At 43.6% G+C, this 19,012-nt stretch overlaps 1 protein-coding gene across 2 annotated transcripts in view; it reads right to left on the bottom strand.

Moving 5' to 3' along the window:
• The window catches only part of LOC134932198 (nuclear receptor ROR-alpha), a 744,021-nt gene that overhangs the window by 97,980 nt on the left and 627,029 nt on the right, over positions 1 to 19,012 (bottom strand). Inside the window, exon 1 of one of the 2 annotated variants that reach the window (XM_063926395.1) lies at positions 8,081 to 8,170. The exons of the other annotated variant lie outside the window; for it this stretch is intronic. Coding sequence (XP_063782465.1) covers positions 8,081 to 8,108 — 28 coding nt within the window. The 5' untranslated portion in view covers positions 8,109 to 8,170. Of the gene's footprint in view, positions 1 to 8,080; positions 8,171 to 19,012 lie in introns of those variants that run through there. 2 annotated transcript variants of the gene reach the window in all.

The following is a 19,012-nucleotide window of genomic DNA, read 5'->3' as shown; positions in this document are numbered from 1 at the left end:
AATTTTCTCCGTCTCCTCACCAACATTTTCCTCATACATGTCGACACACACGTACCGACCTACAGCACACACATACAGGGAATGCTCTGATAGAGGACAGGACCCACTAGCCCTTTGGGGAGACAGAGGGAGAGTTTGCCAGCACACACCAAAAGCGCCATAATGTATATAACAACCCTAGAAGGTGTTGTTTCTATATATGGGCTCTTAATATATAATTATATCGCCAATTTATGCCCCCCTTCTCTTTAACCCTGTTTCTGTAGTGCAGGGGAGAGTGGGAGCCTTCCTCACCAGCGGAGCTGGTCAGGAAAATGGCGCTGAGTGCTGAGGAGAATAAGCTCCGCCCCTTTCACGGCGGGCTTTTCTCCCGGTTATTAGTAAAACTGGCCTGGGTTAAATACATACATATAGCCTTAATGGCTATATGTGATGTATTTATTTGCCAAATAGGTATTTATATTGCTGCCCAGGGCGCCCCCAGCAGCGCCCTGCACCCTCCGTGACCGTGTCAGTGAGCCGTGTAGCAACAATGGCGCACAGCTGCAGTGCTGTGCGCTACCTCTCTGAAGACTGTGAAGTCTTCTGCCGCCTGTTTCCGGACCTCCGTTCCGCCGTCTTTCTTCAGCGTCTGTAAGGGGGATCGGCGGCGCGGCTCCGGGACGAACCCCAGGCTGACCTGTGTTCCGACTCCCTCTGGAGCTCAGTGTCCAGTAGCCTAAGATCCCAATCCATCCTGCACGCAGGTGAGTTGGAGATCTCTCCCCTAAGTCCCTCGTTGCAGTGATCCTGTCGCCAGCAGGAATCACTGATTAGAAACCTAAAAAAAAACTTTACTAAACAGCTCCTTAAGAGAGCCATCCAGTTTGCACCCTTCTCGGACGGGCACAAAAACCTAACTGAGGCTTGGAGGAGGGTCATGGGGGGAGGAGCCAGTACACACCATGTGACCTAAAAAGCTTTTTAGATGTGCCCTGTCTCCTGCGGAGCCCGCTATTCCCCATGGTCCTGACGGAGTCCCCAGCATCCACTAGGACGTTAGAGAAATATAAGAGCATTAAATAGATTCATGCCTTTGTGCTGACCCACTATAGGTAATGTGCTTATTTACCACTTTCTGTAGGTGCAACACCAGTATTTAGTGAGCAAGATTTAGACAAGTTAAAACACAGCACTCACATTGATACTGCACTCAGTTAGGTATTTCCCTCGTTCAATCAGCAATATTGGGATGCCTTAAAGATCAAAACAAAGCTCCCATATGGGAAAGAGAGAATCTCTGATAGTGTAGTATTGCTTAAAAGAAGATTTTTAATAAAAAATGCATAGATGACAAGAAAAACAAATAGATGGACTCGTACAATTTTTAAATAAACATTATGCTTATCTGTTGTTTCTCATATAGAGAGCGGGGAGCCGGTAAGTGTCCGATAGGAAAATAGAAACAGTTATAGGGGCATAATCAGACAAAATGTTCCAACGCACTAATAATAGGCGGGTTACCCAAGCTGAAAAGTTAGGTTTTTGCTTGCGCCCTTTAGACATATGAGAAAAAAGAAAGAACAAGATTTTCCTACCTGGACATTATGCTCGACTAAAAATCAATCAAAAGAATATAAGTACAGGGTGAGTATCCCTTATCCAAAATGCTTAGGACCAGAGGTATTTTGGATATGGGATTTTTCCGTATTTTGGAATAATTGCATACCATAATGAGATATCATGGTGATGGGACCTAAATCTAAGCACAGAATGCATTTATGTTACATATACACCTTATACACATAGCCTGAAGATAATTTTAGCCAATATATTTTATAACTTTGTGCATTAAACAAAGTGTGTCTACATTCACACAATTCATTTGTTTCATATACACCTTATACACACAGCCTGAAGGTCATTTAATACAATATTTTTAATAACTTTGTGTATTAAACAAAGTTTGTGTACATTGTGCCATCAGAAAACAAAGGTTTCACTATCTCACTCTCACTCAAAAAAGTCCGTATTTCGGAATATTCCGCATTTCGGAATATTTGGATATGGGATACTCAACATGTATAACATTTACAAATGAGTACTCCAAAATAAATTGTCTCTATGATCTCTGTAATGTGCTTTTATTTTATATTTTTACATTTTGGATAGAATATTAGCATTTTACAAACATTTTTATCCAGTAAAGAACATTAACATGGTCAGGTGCCAATGCTGTGCAAGCAGAAAGTCAAAATGCGGCAAATTTACAAATGATCATTAACAGATCACAGGAACCTGACTGTAACGATCACTAGTCTAGCAGCAGAAAGTGAAAGCAATCTTCTAGTCTGCTTATCTGGGTGACAGCTACTTTTTTTGCATAGTAACCTGTGCACCATTTTCAAGCATGTCTCCACTGTTCTTAACAAAAGCTATCAATTAAGACTGAATTACCAGAAATGATTTATATATATATATATATATATATATGAACTAAAATATATCGAGCAAACAGAGGTTTGTAACTCCGTAACATATCCATCCTTAAGAAGAGACATGAATTTGCATGAAAGCAAAACAATTAGTTGAGTAGGTCACTACATCCTTAAATATGAAGCTATTTGGTCAGATATATAACTGAACTATTATAAAACGTGTTTAACATCTGTAAAAGTATACTGTTAAATAGCAAAAAGGACAAAACAACAGTAATTGTTGCTTTAACTTCTTATATGTGTTGCTCAGTATGGATGTAATAATGGATCTCACAGACACTGTCTCACCTTTCTAATGGTGTTCTCCACTTTACAAACACCTCCAGGCCTAGAAGCAGGCAAAGTAGTCGTGTTGGGTTGCTCCTATAGCCAAATTGTACATTCGGAATTCTCCCATGTAACCCATCACTCACATTCCCATCATTTGAAGTACATACTATCTGGACTCTATTCTCTTACTATGTGTGTGGCTATATTCAATCACCCTTCCTGTATAAGCCTAGCATTTGTTTGACAGTTTCTCGGCCGACTTTCATTTTCTATCCTCTGAAATTCCCACCATCATCTTGGGGGATTTCCAAACTACGCTGTTACGACCTTGCTCATCCTATTCCGGTGACCTGATGGAGTGACTTTTTTGCTCATTGTATTGGTCACTGCCTTGCTCTTTCTTTCTCCCATCTCTGTTCAGTTCCTTTCCCTCTCAGGCCACTTGCTACAACTTCTTTCTCCAGTTTCTACATCTACACTTTCATGGCTGATCTAGCAGCTTCACACGTTAATTGCACAACAGACCTTGATCAACTGGTTCAAACTACTGTTTCTATTCAGCATGGACAATAACCGCAGCCAGCACACACCATAAACAATGCTGCCTTTAAAAGCTGATGTGCAAAGTAGAACATTATTTGTGAAAGTAATGTCCTACTGATTAATTCCTCAAATATACTGCTGTCCTTTACTCATACAAAATGCAACGGACATTGCCAAAAAAATATATTTTAAGGGGTCTATGTACTAAGCCTTGAAGAGAGATCAAGTGGACTGATGATATAAAGTGCCAACCAATCAGCTCCTGTCATTTTTCAAACCCAGCCTGTAACATGGCAGTTGGGAGCCAAGTAGCTGGTACTTTATCTCTGTCCACTTGATCTCACTTCAAGGCTTAGTACATACTGTAGACCCCTGAATCTAACCTCAAACTCCTTTCTTGTCATATTGAGAGGGACATTTACTAAGCAGTGATAAGAGCGGAGAAGTGAGCCAGTGGATAAGTTGCCCTATCAACCAATTAGCAGCTCTGTATAATTTTATAATATGCAAATTATAGATGTTACTTCAGTGCAAATTGGTTGTCATGGGCACTTCTCCACTGGCTCACTTCTCCGCTCTTATCACTGCTTAGTAAATGTCTCCCTAAATCCCTTCTCAAACATCTCTCAACAACCCCTCTGATTACCTTCATTGAAATGGTCCTCATACCGAGCATTAACCTGCTGAATACCTTTCCTTTCCTTTCCTGTCCACTCCATCCTATTATATACCTACAGTATATAACTTTCCTTGTAAATTGAATGAGCTCTTTTGGGTTTCCACATAACTTCTATACAGAAGACAACCAAATGTATCTATATTTTCTGTGATTTCAGTTGGTCCATGTTGCTGACTGCCTTTCAGCCATTACACCTTACATCTCCCTTGCCAACTTAAAATCTGTTTTTAAAAACTGAGCTATTATTCTCCACCGACTAACAGAAAAGACTCAAATGACCTGTCTATACAACAATAAACCCTACCACTCAAGTTGCTGCTACTGTAGCGGTTATCTTTTACTCCGACTGATCTTTTTCCCCCACATCCAATGTTTATCCAGTCCGGATACATACTTCTGAGAAACATCTTTAGTAAGTACACTAGTACCTGCTGAAGCTGTAATCCATGCACTAAATCTCCTGCACTAACAACTGTAGTAAATGAAAAAATAAAAATACAAACAGTTGTATTGGCCTTCCCCTAACCAAACTTTTACTGCTACAATCTAATTTGAACGCAAAGGTTAGACACACCAAAAAATGTCTAGTGTCTAGTCTTCTCATACTTCTAAACTCTGCCAGACCACATATTAGTGGCTGATAAACAGTACTTTTACTAACATACAGAGCCATTTGTAAATTTGCACACCAACATACATCTCATCACTTGTCTTGAAATTCTCAGTTCTGCCCCAAATTTGCACCTTTAATTCTCACACATTACATGCTCCAATTCCCGGCTACAAGAGTAATAATAATAAAAATGACAATAGTTAAACTTATACCTAAAAAGATGCCATAATTACCACCTTCCTGTAAAAACAGATACAGTGTTTTCTTTTCTTTAAAGTATGTTACAAGAAGTGCAAATAACCAAAAATGCAAGAGAGAGGATGACCTTGATACCAAAACAGTATCACTAGGTGGTTCATTCTTTCAGTTTAGAACATTATTATAGAATGATCTCAAATTAAAGTGATCTACAGTATTTCACAAAAACTACTGTAAAGATGACATATACAAAAGGGGCGGTGTAGATGTACTAAAGTATGCATGAAATAAATACATATGGATAAAATTGCTACACAAAACATAATTACTCAATATCATGAGCATTGTACATAATGTAACGCTTAAATACAAAATACTACAGTACGTATAATAATGCTAGATTATTTGAAGGCACGAATCAGCAACCAATGATCTGGAGCTAAAACACGTGTCCTTTCTTAAAGATACTATAGAAATCTTGTGAATTGCTGCTTTGTTGGGGGGGTGGGGGGGGGAATGGTCTCAAATAAAATGAGATTTACAAATGAGTTTGAAAATCAAAACAAATACTGTATATGTATACACAAATAATTTTAGATTCATTAGAAGAAGATAATGTTATTCATTAAAGATGTATGCAGGGGAGCTAAATTTATAGGTTAAATTTTTTTTTTATATGACCTTGATATTTTAAATATCATATATAAAAAGGCATGGTACAGAATTTTCAAATTCACTTAATTCTGAGAAATTGTTATACGCACATAACATATAGGCATGAATGTTATAGCGACAAATAACAAAACTTTATGGTGTTTGGACTGTCTCTTGCAGCTTGGTTTTTCATTACCCTCTTGCTACAGCCCACACAGGAAGCCAGCAGTCCTCAATCATATACACACTGAAGTCCCCATTAGACTAATAACTACTCAGTTTCACAAAAGGACACTGCCGATGCCTGAAAGCATCTAAGTTTTCATTGTCTCTTGAGCAACGGATAGCCCCATAATCCATAATGTGACAAGGATGGATCAAGAAACTGCTACAGTATGCATATGCTTATTTGTATAGCATAATAAAGTTCCCGGTAGATAGGTCGGGGGTCAGACATCAATGGGTATCAACGTTCTAACATAAATATTTTATTAAATGTATTGTTCGCACCAATGTGTATATGTTAACTTTAAACTATATATGCTGAAAAAGTTTACATGACCTTTCTCAAGGTTACTCAGGCCACTTATTAAAAAGTCATTTAATACAAGGATAACCAGATGAGGATCCCTTCTTTTATCAAATAGGGAACTGCCACTACATAATTATCTGCACCTATTGTCAAGATCCATAATAACTATGGGATCTATTTACAAAGCCTTGAACAGAGTTTAAGTGGGCGGAGATAAAGTACCAGCCAATCAGCTCCTAACTGCCATGTTACAGGCTGCGTTGTCTGGTACTTTATCTCCGTCCAAGGCTTAGTAAATAGACCCCTATGTTAGGTAGAGTGCCAGTGTATACACAGGGCCAAGCTAAATATGTGACAATATCCTATTTACTGCAACCAAAACCAGCATATAGTTTATATATCTTTTGTTCCTATAAGAAAATGTAAATCCTCTCTTCATCACACAAAAATAATTACATAAGAAACTTTTGTTTTTTAAAGCAATCTCCTTTGATTATGAGAGAGAAAATAATGGCCATTTCTCTATGTAAGGATTGTTACAATTGTCTACCATATGAGAAGGACTCTGCAAAGCAATAACAGCAATGTCATTTATGACTGTCTGGAAATGAATGATGCAGATGAGCGTTATGATAATATACCTGTATTTTAGTATACAGTAAAAGGAGGATCTAGGGCTAGGAAAACACACTGTATATAGGTGTAAAGTGCCTCTATGTATAACAAATATGGTTGTTTTACTACCAATACCGGTCTGAAATCAGTTAATGTGGACAGAATGGTTAAGGACAGAACAATCAGACGTCAGAGCATACAAAAAAATAAGAAATGATGAAATATATAATTAGTTGGCTTATCAGTAATAATGACAGTTGTGTATAAACACAGACACAGAAATAAACCGTAAATCTCACTCACTGAGATGCAGGCGTAGGCCAGCGGCCTAAGGGTCACCTAAATCCTGTGTGCCCTTTAACAAAACATTGCTGCAAGTTTCTAAGGCTGACACAGAATGCTTCTTTTACTATGGGAACACTGAATTCCACCTCATCAGCAGTTTTAGTTTATCTATGCTCACAATTTTCCTGTGGCTTTGGGGGCTGGCACACAATACCATCAGCAAAAGACATTACACACTAGTCGCCAGGCCTCTGATTTCATACAAGACACTCTGAAAATGATTATATGCAAAGTGTTATATATATATATATATATATATCTCACACACACACACCTCAAATAATGCTGACAGTGGATTATCAAATACATTGTATTCTTGATTAGAAGTAGCGCAATCACAACAGTTTAACCACTTAATTCTGAGTCGACTTTTAGTCATGAAAGTAATAGAACATCTCAGTTACAGTGCAACAGACATATGATATAACAGACAGAGGTGCTGTCATGTGTTACCTGTCTGTAATACTCCTGAATGCAATCATACATACATACATCTCCTTCTAGTGGCACTGTGTATGCAAGACTATAGTCTCTAAAGTAGAATACAGTACATCTGGAGCACAAGGAAGGCATGTTATCATACAAGGGCTCACAGACAGCGCAGGTTCATCCTCGGCTAGTCTATATGATTTTAAAAGCCGGGTGAAGTTTTGTTTGGCATTGTAGTCTTGCCATGAACATCCGCTAGCACCCGCACCCCCTGTGCCTACTGCCTACATGCCAACTTGCTGCTGGCTGCTTGGCCCGGGCTCAAATGACCTACAGAGATCTCAGTCCCGTCCTGCTGTCAGTGCAGCCGCCGGAGGTCCCCGTCTGTCACCTTGTCAGGGAGACACTCCCTCCCCGGGGAGACACCGTCTCAAGTTCACCAGCGATTACCTTGTGCCCGATGTTGGCATACATCGCTGCCGCGTACCCCGCCTGCTGCCAGCCTGCCCTTACCCCCGAAATCCGCTCGCTGCCAGCCTGCCCTAAACCCCGTACCCCGCTCGCTGCCAGCTTTCCTGTACGCGAGTCCGAGAGCTCAGGCTGTGCCCTGACTTACTTTACAAGTACGCTAGCCAGCCTGCCCACTGCACCAGCAGCCTTCCACCCTGCCTTCCCGTGTTTCTGCCATCTCTGGTCCGCCGTGGGCAGCACCCCGAGCATCTCACCTTTCATGGCCGCGATCACATAATACATGGTCGCCCTCCTGTGCCCCGTAGCCCCCCGCACACTCCACCGCTCTCAGCTGCCAGCTCCGCTCTGTCGCATCCCCCGCCCGCAGCTGCCATATGAGAGTCCATGTGACCCGCTCCAAGCACGCCCAGCGATCTGACAGCGGGACACGCCCACACCGCACACTCTGACCAATGTCCGGCAGGCGGCAGCGCACCGGGACACACACCCCGAGGCACAGCCACGCCTTACACGTGGCCTGTTGGTGACAGCGGCGAGATCATAGTACCGTAGGCATAATCGGGGAGGCGCTGCTTCACGGGGACAGAGACCTGGGGCTGCCCTTGGCAGACTAGTGCATGCTGTGCTGGAGAAGCGCCGCACTTACCATTCGCGGACTAGTACTGCACAGTCTGTCACTCCTCGCTCAGACACTGGGTAATATGCAAGATTAACCTGTGAAAATGTGAATATTGCTAGCACTGGGGACCCCTTATGCCCCATTCCTGTGGGGTTGCTGCATATTGTAGTGAGAAAAGTACCTGATGCTGGCTGGAGCCTCCTCACTACTACTGAACATCACTGAACAGTGGTACCTGTGTTTTACAGTGCTGCAAAAAGCTTGCCCCAAACATACCAATGCCAACATTAGCTGATGCTGCTGTATGATAAACAATGACAGCTGATTTATCTTGCCATTACTGGTTTGTTAAAATCTTTTATCCAACGCTGTTGTACATAAGGATATACAATATAAACAGTAATACCATGCTAGGAATGGAATGATGTAATTGCTAAAGAGAATGTAAATTGCCTCTTGTGCAGCCCATGTCTATTCCACATCCATTACCCTCTATAATGGCTGGATTAAGGTGTGTGGGGGACCGTGCCACTAAAAATGTATGCAACTAGTCAAAATAATTTCAGAGCTACCTAACCTGACCTGCCAGATGGTCACAGGATGTCCACCTGCTGAAGATATGACTGTAGCAGCGCTACAATGCTCTCCACAGTTATGGACCTATTAATCAATTCTGCATTAAAATATGCGGAAACGCCTGTTCCTACATGTTTAATGGCAGACTTAAGTGTTGGTGTGTACCAATATAGAAAGCAGGAGATACCAGAGATATATCACTCAGATGTATGTTGTGTTGCTTTAATGTGGAGGGCAGGAATGTGAAGCACTGCTTTCCACTAGTTATTCAAGAAGTGCCTCTGCAGCCATCATTCAGCATGATGTGGTGATTAAAGACACACTTCCGCAGTTCTCCAGAGTCCTGTGGTGATTTGCACACAGACCACTTTACAAGGTGTCAGAAGTTTGACTATTATGGCCTAAGATCTTTGACGCATAGATCTGCTGATTTGTGATGATGACATATTGGATGCGTGGCTCAAGTTCATGAAGGAATGATGCATATACTGCTGTACAGTAGGGATGACCATCGGTGGGTTATCCATCGATTGTTGCCATCGATGGTAACCTCAATGGTGTAAAACCATCTGTAAGGAAACCATTGATGGTTTTACACATTGATGGTCGTCCCTGCATTATTGTAAAATGAAATGCGGGCCAATCAGAGCCAGGTGGCGTGGCTCAGCGGTTGTAAGGGGGCGGGGCTAAGCTCCATGCCCTGACACTTTGAAGAAGTAAAAAAAAAAAAAAAAAAGATTTTGAACCTACTGGTAAATCTTTTTCTCCTAGTCCATAGAGGATGCTGGGGACTCCGTAAGGACCATGAGGTATAGACGGGCTCCGCAGGAGACATGGGCACTATAAAGAACTTTAGAATGGGTGTGCACTGGCTCCTCCCTCTATGCCCCTCCTCCAGACCTCAGTTAGAGAAACTGTGCCCAGAGGAGACGGACAGTACGATGAAAGGATTTTTGTTAATCTAAGGGCAAGATTCATACCAGCCCACACCATCCACACCGTATAACATGGAATATACGAACCAGTTAACAGTATGAAACAAAACAGCATCAGCCCAAGACTGATCAAAACTGTAACATAACCCTTATGTAAGCAAAAACTATATACAAGTCTTGCAGAATTTAGTCCGCACTGGGACGGGCGCCCCCCAGCATCCTCTACGGACTAGGAGAAAAAGATTTACCGGTAGGTTTAAAATCTTATTTTCTCTTACGTCCTAGAGGATGCTGGGGACTCCGTAAGGACCATGGGGATTATACCAAAGCTCCAGACCGGGCGGGAGAGTGCGGATGACTCTGCAGCACCGATTGAGCAAACATGAGGTCCTCATCAGCCAGGGTATCACACTTGTAGAATTTGGCAAAAGTGTTTGAACCCGACCAAGTCGCCGCTTGGCAAAGTTGTAATGCCGAGGCGCCTCGGGCAGCCGCCCAAGAAGAGCCCACCTTCCTAGTGGAATGGGCCTTTACCGAATTTGGTAACGGCAATCCAGCCGTAGAATGAGCCTGCTGAATCGTGTTACAGATCCAGCGAGCAATAGTCTGCTTAGAAGCAGGAGCGCCAACCTTGTTGGCTGCATACAGGACCAACAGAGCCTCTGTTTTCCTAACCCGAGCCATCCTGGCTACATAATTTTTTAAGGCCCTGACTACATCAAGGCACTTGGAATCCTCCAAGTCCCTCGTAGCCACAGGTACCACAATAGGTTGGTTCATATGAAACGATGAAACCACCTTAGGCAAAAATTGAGGACGAGTCCTCAATTCTGCTCTATCCACATGGAAAATCAGATAGGGGCTTTTGTGAGACAAAGCAGCCAATTCGGACACCCGCCTTGCAGATGCCAAGGCCAACAACATGACCACCTTCCAAGTGAGAAATTTTAATTCCACCGTTTGAAGAGGTTCAAACCAGTGAGATTTTAAGAACTGTAACACCACGTTAAGGTCCCATGGTGCCACTGGAGGCACAAATGGAGGCTGTATGTGCAGCACTCCCTTTACAAAAGTCTGGACTTCCGGGAGAGAAGCCAATTCTTTCTGAGAGAAAATTGATAGGGCCGAAATCCGTACCTTAATGGAGCCTAATTTCAGGCCCATATCCACTCCTGTCTGCAGAAAGTGGAGAAAACGGCCCAGATGGAATCTTCCGTAGGAGCATTCTTGGCCTCACACCAAGATACATACTTTCTCCAGATACGCTGATAATGCTTCGCCGTCACCTCCTTCGTAGCCCTTATCAGAGTAGGGATGACTTCTTCCGGAATGCCTTTTCCAGCTAGGATTCGGTGTTCAACCGCCATGCCGTCAAACGTAACCGCGGTAAGTCTTGGAACACGCAGGGCCCCTGTTGCAACAGGTCCTCTCTGAGAGGAAGAGGCCACGGATCTTCTGTGAGCATTTCCTGAAGATCTGAATACCAGGCCCTTCGAGGCCAATCCGGAACAATGAGTATTGTCCGTACTCTTTTTCGTCTTATGATTCTCAATATCTTTGAGATGAGTGGACTTTTGATAAAGTCGCTATATATCCCTCATCCCCCCTTCCTTTCACATATATATATATATATATATATATATATATATATATATGTGAAAGGAAGGGGGGATGAGGGATATATAGCGACTAATGTGTTAATACAATGTACAGTTGCCACTTAGATATAAAAAATATATTTATTAATATAGACATAAAAGAAACATAAAGGCATATATAAAAAATGGGACAACAAAACATACACAGCTGAGCTAAAAACACTTAAATGAAACCTGAAATTTGCAATAAAACCAAGTAAAATGGATTTTCCTTATCTTAGGTGAGGTAGGTGCAGGATTCTCTCCAACGCGTTTCGTCTCAAAAGACTTCTTCAAGGGGTAGGGACAGAGTGAACCTGTAAGGCTATTTATAGCCATATTGCTGGGTGGGAGGGTTGTGACATCACAGAAAGTCATGTGATACAATTATGTGAATAATGTTATTTGGCTGTTTAAAAATGTGGTGCCATAGGAGCAGGGTCAGTAGGAACTAGTGGTGTACAAAAACGAGTGAATTAGGCATTGCACAGTAACTTTAAAAGTCTCAGAAAACGTTTAAAACACGAAATTGCGGTACTTCCGCCACACTTCCGGTGACGGACGGGTTCAATGCGTCACTTCCGCCCCACTTCCGGTCGCGTCTGCGCATGCGCCCGCGGCGGTTCGTGACTACAGTTCAATGTGCTGTATGGGAGCTCCTTAGTGTCTGTGATCCAGGGGAAAGTCTCTGTTTTCACATGTCCATGTGGTAGCCATATTTGATGGGAATTTCTCCATGCATATCTCAGAAATTCCCATCAAATATGGCTACCACATGAACTTTCTGTGATGTCACAACCCTCCCACCCAGCAATATGGCTATAAATAGCCTTAGAGGTTCACTCTGTCCCTACCCCTTGAAGAGGTCTTTTGAGACGAAACGCGTTGGGGAAATCCTGCACCTACCTCACCTAAGATAAGGAAAATCCATTTTACTTGGTTTTATTGCAATTTTAAGGTTTCATTTAAGTGTTTTTAGCTCAGCTGTGTATGTTTTGTTGTCCCATTTTTTATATATGCCTTTATGTTTCTTTTATGTCTATATTACTAAATATATTTTTTTATATCTAAGTGGCAACTGTACATTGTATTACCACATTAGTCGCTATATATCCCTCACCCCCCCTTCCTTTCACATTGTTTCAGGGGCTTACCACCCCTGTATTTTTTGAGGGACCCAGCAGACGCCCCATTAACAGTAGAGGGGAGTGGTTTTTAGAGTGTTTTTTAGGTTGCCGGTTGCACAACATATCTGTGTCCTAGCACAAGTGGCGCAATATTATCCCTAGCTTCTGTAATATATATATATACAGGTTGAGTATCCCATATCCATATATTCCGAAATACGGAATATTCCGAAATACGGACTTTTTTGAGTGAGAGTGAGATAGTGAAATCTTTGTTTTTTGATGGCTCAGTGTACACAAACTTTGTTTAATACACAAAGTTATTAATAATATTGTATTAAATGACCTTCAGGCTGTGTATACAAGGTGTATATGAAACACAAATGAATTGTGTGTATGTACACACACTTTGTTTAATGCACAAAGTTATAAAAAATATTGGCAAAAATTACCTTCAGGCTGTGTGTATAAGGTGTATATGAAACATAAATGCATTATGTGCTTAGATTTAGGTCCCATCACCATGAAATCTCATTATGGTATCTAATTATTCCAAAATACGGAAAAATCCGTTATCCAAAATACCTCTGGTCCCAAGCATTTTGGATAAGGGATACTCAACCTGTATGTATATATATATATATATATATATATACATACACTCACTGCGCCAATTAAAAGTGCCCGCCCCCCTCTTTTTGGCCCTCTGTCACCGTGTTCAGCAGGGGAGAGTCCGGGGAGCCAGCTTCTCAGCAGTGTGCTGTGGAGAAAATGGCGCTGGTTAGTGCTGGAGGATCAAGCTCCGTCCCCTCAGCGGCGGGCTTCGGTCCCGCTCAATTTTACAATACTGGCGGGGGATTATTTAATATATTGCCTCCGCAGTATATATATATATATATATATATATGTCAGCTAGTCCCTTGAGGTTTGTTATTGCTGCCCAGGGCGCCCCCCCCTGCGCCCTGCACCCTTCAGTGCCTGCTGTTAGTGTGTGTGTGTGTGTGAGCAATGGCGAGCAGCTTTACCACTGCGCGTTACCTCAGAGAAGATCTGAAGTCTTCAGCCGCCTTTGAAGTTTTCTTTCTTCTAATACTCACCCAGCTTCTATCTTCCGGCTCTGTGAGGAGGACGGCGGCGCGGCTCTGGGACGAACGGTGAGGGTGAGACCTGCGTTCCGACCCTCTGGAGCTAATGGTGTCCAGTAGCCTAAGAAGCAGAGCCTATCATTTAAGTAGGTCTGCTTCTCTCCCCTCAGTCCCACGATGCAGGGAGCCTGTTGCCAGCAGTGCTCCCTGAAAATAAAAAACCTAACAAAATTCTTTTTCAGATAAATTCAGGAGAGCTCCCCTGTAGTGCACCCAGTCTCCTCTGGGCACAGGATCTAACTGAGGTCTGGAGGAGGGGCATAGAGGGAGGAGCCAGTGCACACCCATTCTAAATTTCTTTATAGTGCCCATGTCTCCTGCGGAGCCCGTCTATACCCCATGGTCCTAACGGAGTCCCCAGCATCCTCTAGGACGTAAGAGAAAATAATAATTCAGTAGCACTGAACCATTGATGGTGGGAAACCATCTGGTTCTCCCCATCGATGGTAAAAGTATTCAACATCGGTCATAGACCATTGATTATTTCAAATCATCTATGGTCGATGGCCATCTCTACCATACAAGACTCTCAAAGGACGAGTCAAAAAAAGGTACAGGTATATATATACCTTGCTCAACTATCTGAGGCTGTTGATAAGACAGACACATTTGCCCAATCTGAGGGGGGAGATCAAGAGTATACAGAAACACTAATAAAAAGTTTGATTAGAAATACTTACCAGTGAAAAATGCTACAATTGACAGATATGCTTCTGACAGTGCTGTGCAGTGTGCAGAGCCTCTCAGAGAGTATCCAGTCAAATGTTACCAGATTGAAACTACTAGCAAAGAAATGTGATTACAGTGCATTGGAGAGTGAGCTCAGCAAGGACAGGATTGTTAGTGGTAGCTATAATGATGTAACTCGTACACATTTATTACATGAGAAGGAAGTAACACTGGACACTGTGATACGCATATGTATGCTGGGGTGTAGTATGTCTGACCGGCGATCAGGAGACCGCGGGTCAGCTTACCGACGCCGGGATCCCGGCAGCATACCGACGCCGGGATCCCGGCGGGGAGGGGTGAGTGCAGCAAGCACCTTGCGGGCTCGCTGCGCTCGCCACACTGCGGGCTCGGTGGCGACCTGCACTCGCCACGGGTTCTATTCCCACTCTATGAGTGTCGTGGACACCCACGAGTGGAAATAGTCCCTGTTGGTCGGCATGCCGACCATCGGGATAGTAACCCGTCGGGCTGGTGGAGGAGGTCATGTGACTGTCGGTCAGCTGACCGGCGGTCACATGAAAACCACCCGTATGCTGCAGTCCAATAAATGTGCAATGGAGTGTAAAAGAAAGTCTTATGTATGTGACCTCTGGCAACATGTGCAGCAATACACACTGTGTATATTGCGGCGGTCGCCATTCCCATGAACCCCAGAAATGTCCTGCTTTCAATAAACACGGAAATGCTTATAACAAACAAAATCATTTTGCACGCTGGTGCAAGTCAATGCCTAACACAGACAACCATACACTGCATGTTCCAGCAGCCCACTGAGCTGAGTTCACCCTGTGGCTGCTTTGCTGGAAAACACCCCAGACACAGTTCTCTACTGTCAGATTATTGACACCATAATAGATAAAGGCCCAGATTTATCAAGTCTGGAAGACTGATAAATTGCACGGTGATAAAGTACCAGCCAATCAGCTCATAACTGCCAAGTTACAGGCTGTGTTTGAAAAATGACAGGAGCTGATTGGCCTGTATTTTATCACCGTGCAATTTATCACTCTCCAACGCTTGATAAATCTGGGCGAAAGAGATAAATAATTGCATCAAAATAAAATTGACACTGGAGCAAAGTTTAAAGTCATATCACGTGCAGAAACCCCAAAACACCTAATGACTGTTCTAGTACTGTGAATCTAATTGGAAGATAATTAGTGGGAGATAATCAAGACCACTAAAAGTTTGTAGGGGGTACCCCTGGCGCTTGGTCTCTTATGGATGATTCTGAGTGTCCTACTCAGAAGCAATGAACATCTAGCACATGCCAAGTATTTCTAAATGGCCTGATCAAAAGCAATACATATCTGACACATGTGACTCAATCAATGAAGAGGGAACAATGTTTAATATTTCATATACAGACAAAACATATAACATAAACAATGGAAAGATAAAGTGACTCGTGCATCCAATGATGAACCAAATCTTTCACCATAGGAGAGCAGCTGATATATTCAACCCTACTAGAGGGCTACTACCCAATGGGCTTTACCTGGTGAATACCACAACTAGTCACCACAGACCTTGTTCAAGTGCAATGATTGTATAGAGTCTCTGTGCAAAGGCAAGCAACAATAAAGTGACTGGTGCATGGAGTGGAAAAATGAATCTCTCACCATTAGGTTCCCGTGCGGTGGGCTAGTTTGAAAATAGCAAATATGTTCCAAGGCTGATAGGCTGATATAGCTCTTTCTCCAAACAACGCGTTTCGGTCCAAGATAGCGACCTTTCTCAAGAATGGATCTTGAGAAAGGTCGCTATCTTGGACCGAAACGCGTTGTTTGGAGAAAGAGCTACACACTTCCAGGACTCATTGCTGATAATACCCGTGGCGGTGGTGCCAGGCCTAACAGCCTTGGACCATATTTGCTATTTTCAAACTAGCCCACCGCACGGGACAGAGGAGGAGGACGGAAGTGGTGAGTGGGTCCCGCTCGCGGGACTCGTACTGTATCGCGATCCGGCGCGGCCGGTGGGAGGCGGGCCGCGCGCGCTGCAGGTGGACACTGTGGCAGTACAGGCGATCCCACTAGATCACCAGGGCATGGGTGCAGGTCAGGTTTTCTCTTTAAACCTTTTTATTTGTGGCCCGCAGTACCAGGTGGTTTTGCCAGCAGAGGGGATAAGGCTTAGACCTGGAGCCCCTCCCCCAGCCCCAGGGCGCCATTTTCCAGTAAATGTTCCCGCCCTGGAGCTGCATATCTGTCTCTCCCTCACTCCCCATTTCTCTCAGCTACACTGTTCCTGGGACTGCTTGGGCAAATCCTCCTTTGTAAAGCTGCCTGGTAGTCAGCGCTGTGACTTTACAAGACACTTAAGTATTCTACATGTCATTTAGACAGTGATAGTTAAGAAAGAGTGCATTTAGTCAGGGTTCTCTGGTACAAGTACCCTGTGATATACATCCAGTTGTTACTGTGCAGTGTTATATCTATTGACTACATAGCTATACATTTATATATATATATGTATATATATATATAAAAGCTAGTCCAGTGCAGTATTATTGTTGGTAATAAACTCTGCATTGTATAACTGTGACTATGTGTGTGCATTAGCTTGCTGGGTGATTTCCATTTCATGTCTCTCACTCAACTTGCTATCCCTATATTCTATAACCTGAGGGGGCTTGGTGCGTCATGTTTATAATATAATATAAGATATTCACAAGATATACTCTAATTTATATTTTTCTCTGTGATTTCAGTCACCATATCTCTCCTGTATCCCTGCTTGTGCTGACTACACTGCGCAGGGGTTTGGGAAAGAGGTATTGTGCTGCTGACAATTGTACTGTGTTACATGATATTACAAGTTATATCATGTCTGCTTCTGAAGGTAACGGTTCTGGGGCTGAACACACTACCGGTGTTGCGGACGCCGCAGATCCCTATGAGGAGAATATAGCAGCTGCGGGCTCTGGTTCTGGGGACTCCTTGCTCCCCAGTGGAACTGTGGCAACGGGGGTCCATAATGACCCGCCGTGGGCCACTTTCTCCACACTTCTGAATACACTAGTTACTAAACTAATGCCCCTATGGGACCTCCTATGCCGGTTCAACCGTATGTGGTCCCCGCGGCTAACCCGCCGTGGGCAGATAACTTGTCTGCTCAATTGAAGAAATTGAACCAGTCCTTGAGACTACTAAAAAGTCTGACCCTTGCTCGCCTAAGACCAAGGGGTCCTCTAAGCGAGCTCTTACCTCCTCACAATCCACTGCTGTCACTGACACCTCGTCTGATGAAGATGGCACTTACACTGACCACACAGATTCTGATACAGATACTGCTGATGGGAGGGTAGTTCACATGTGGATGTTCCTGATCTTTTGGAGGCTATTAAGTTGATTCTACAGATTACGGATGAACCCGAGCCATCCGTCCCTCCTAAGAAACCAGATAGGTTCAAGCGTCAGAAGGTGGTTAAACAAGTTTTACCTCATTCTGACCACCTAGTCAAAATACGGCAGGAATCCTGGGGAAACCCAGGAAAGACGTTTGTGCCTCAAAAGAAGATGCTGGCTCGCTATCCCCTCGCGCCAGAGCCATCTAAAAATTGGGAAACGCCTCCTCCAGTGGACTCGCATGTGGCTAGGATGGTGGTTTCCTCAGCTCTACCTGTCACTACCGTCACGTCTCTAAAAGAGCCTACGGATAAACGTGTGGAGGGTTGTCTGAAAGCGATTTACACCCTCACGGGTGCTGCACAAAGGCCCACTATTGCAGCCACATGGGCTGCAGAGGCTATTGAAGCATGAGCCCTAGAGTTGGAAGCTGAAATCTCTTCTGACCATGCTAGACAATGCTTGTCATATATTGTCACAGCTTCTCACTATATTAAAGAGGCGGCTTCTGATGCCGGTATCCTAGCAGCCAAGGCCTCTACTATGTCAGTCCTGGCTCGCCGGATATTGTAGCTGAGATCCTGGTCTGTGGATCTGGACTCTTGAAAAACCTTGGAGGTACTCCCTTTCAAGGGAGATATTCTGTTTGGGGAGGATTTAAATAAGATAGTGGCTGACTTGGCTACTGCCAAAACTGCCTGTCTGCCAAGTACCGCTCCTTCTGTGTCGAAGGCTAAAGGTACTTCCTTTCGTCCTTCAGGTAAAGCAAAAAATCAGGCGTACCACAAGCAGGCCCGCACTTCCAAACCTGGTAAGCCAAAGCCCAAAAGAGCCTGGGCTGCCCGTCAGCCAGCTTCCAAGACCGATAAGCCTGCCGCATGACGGGGCGGGCCTCCCCCTGGGGGATCCCTGGGTGGGGGGCCGGCTTCTAGGGTATACCCAGGAATGGTTGAAGACCACTTCAGATGCCTGGGTACGGGAAGTCGTCACTCCAGGTTACGCCATAGCCTTCAAAAACTTCCCCCCTTATCGATTTTGCCTGACAGATGTCCCTTTGGACCAGAC

The sequence above is a fragment of the Pseudophryne corroboree genome, chromosome 6, assembly GCF_028390025.1.
Source record: "Pseudophryne corroboree isolate aPseCor3 chromosome 6, aPseCor3.hap2, whole genome shotgun sequence".
Lineage (NCBI taxonomy): Eukaryota > Metazoa > Chordata > Amphibia > Anura > Myobatrachidae > Pseudophryne > Pseudophryne corroboree.
The sequence above is the reverse complement of the archived record's forward strand: the minus strand, read 5'-3'. Positions and strand labels throughout refer to the sequence as shown.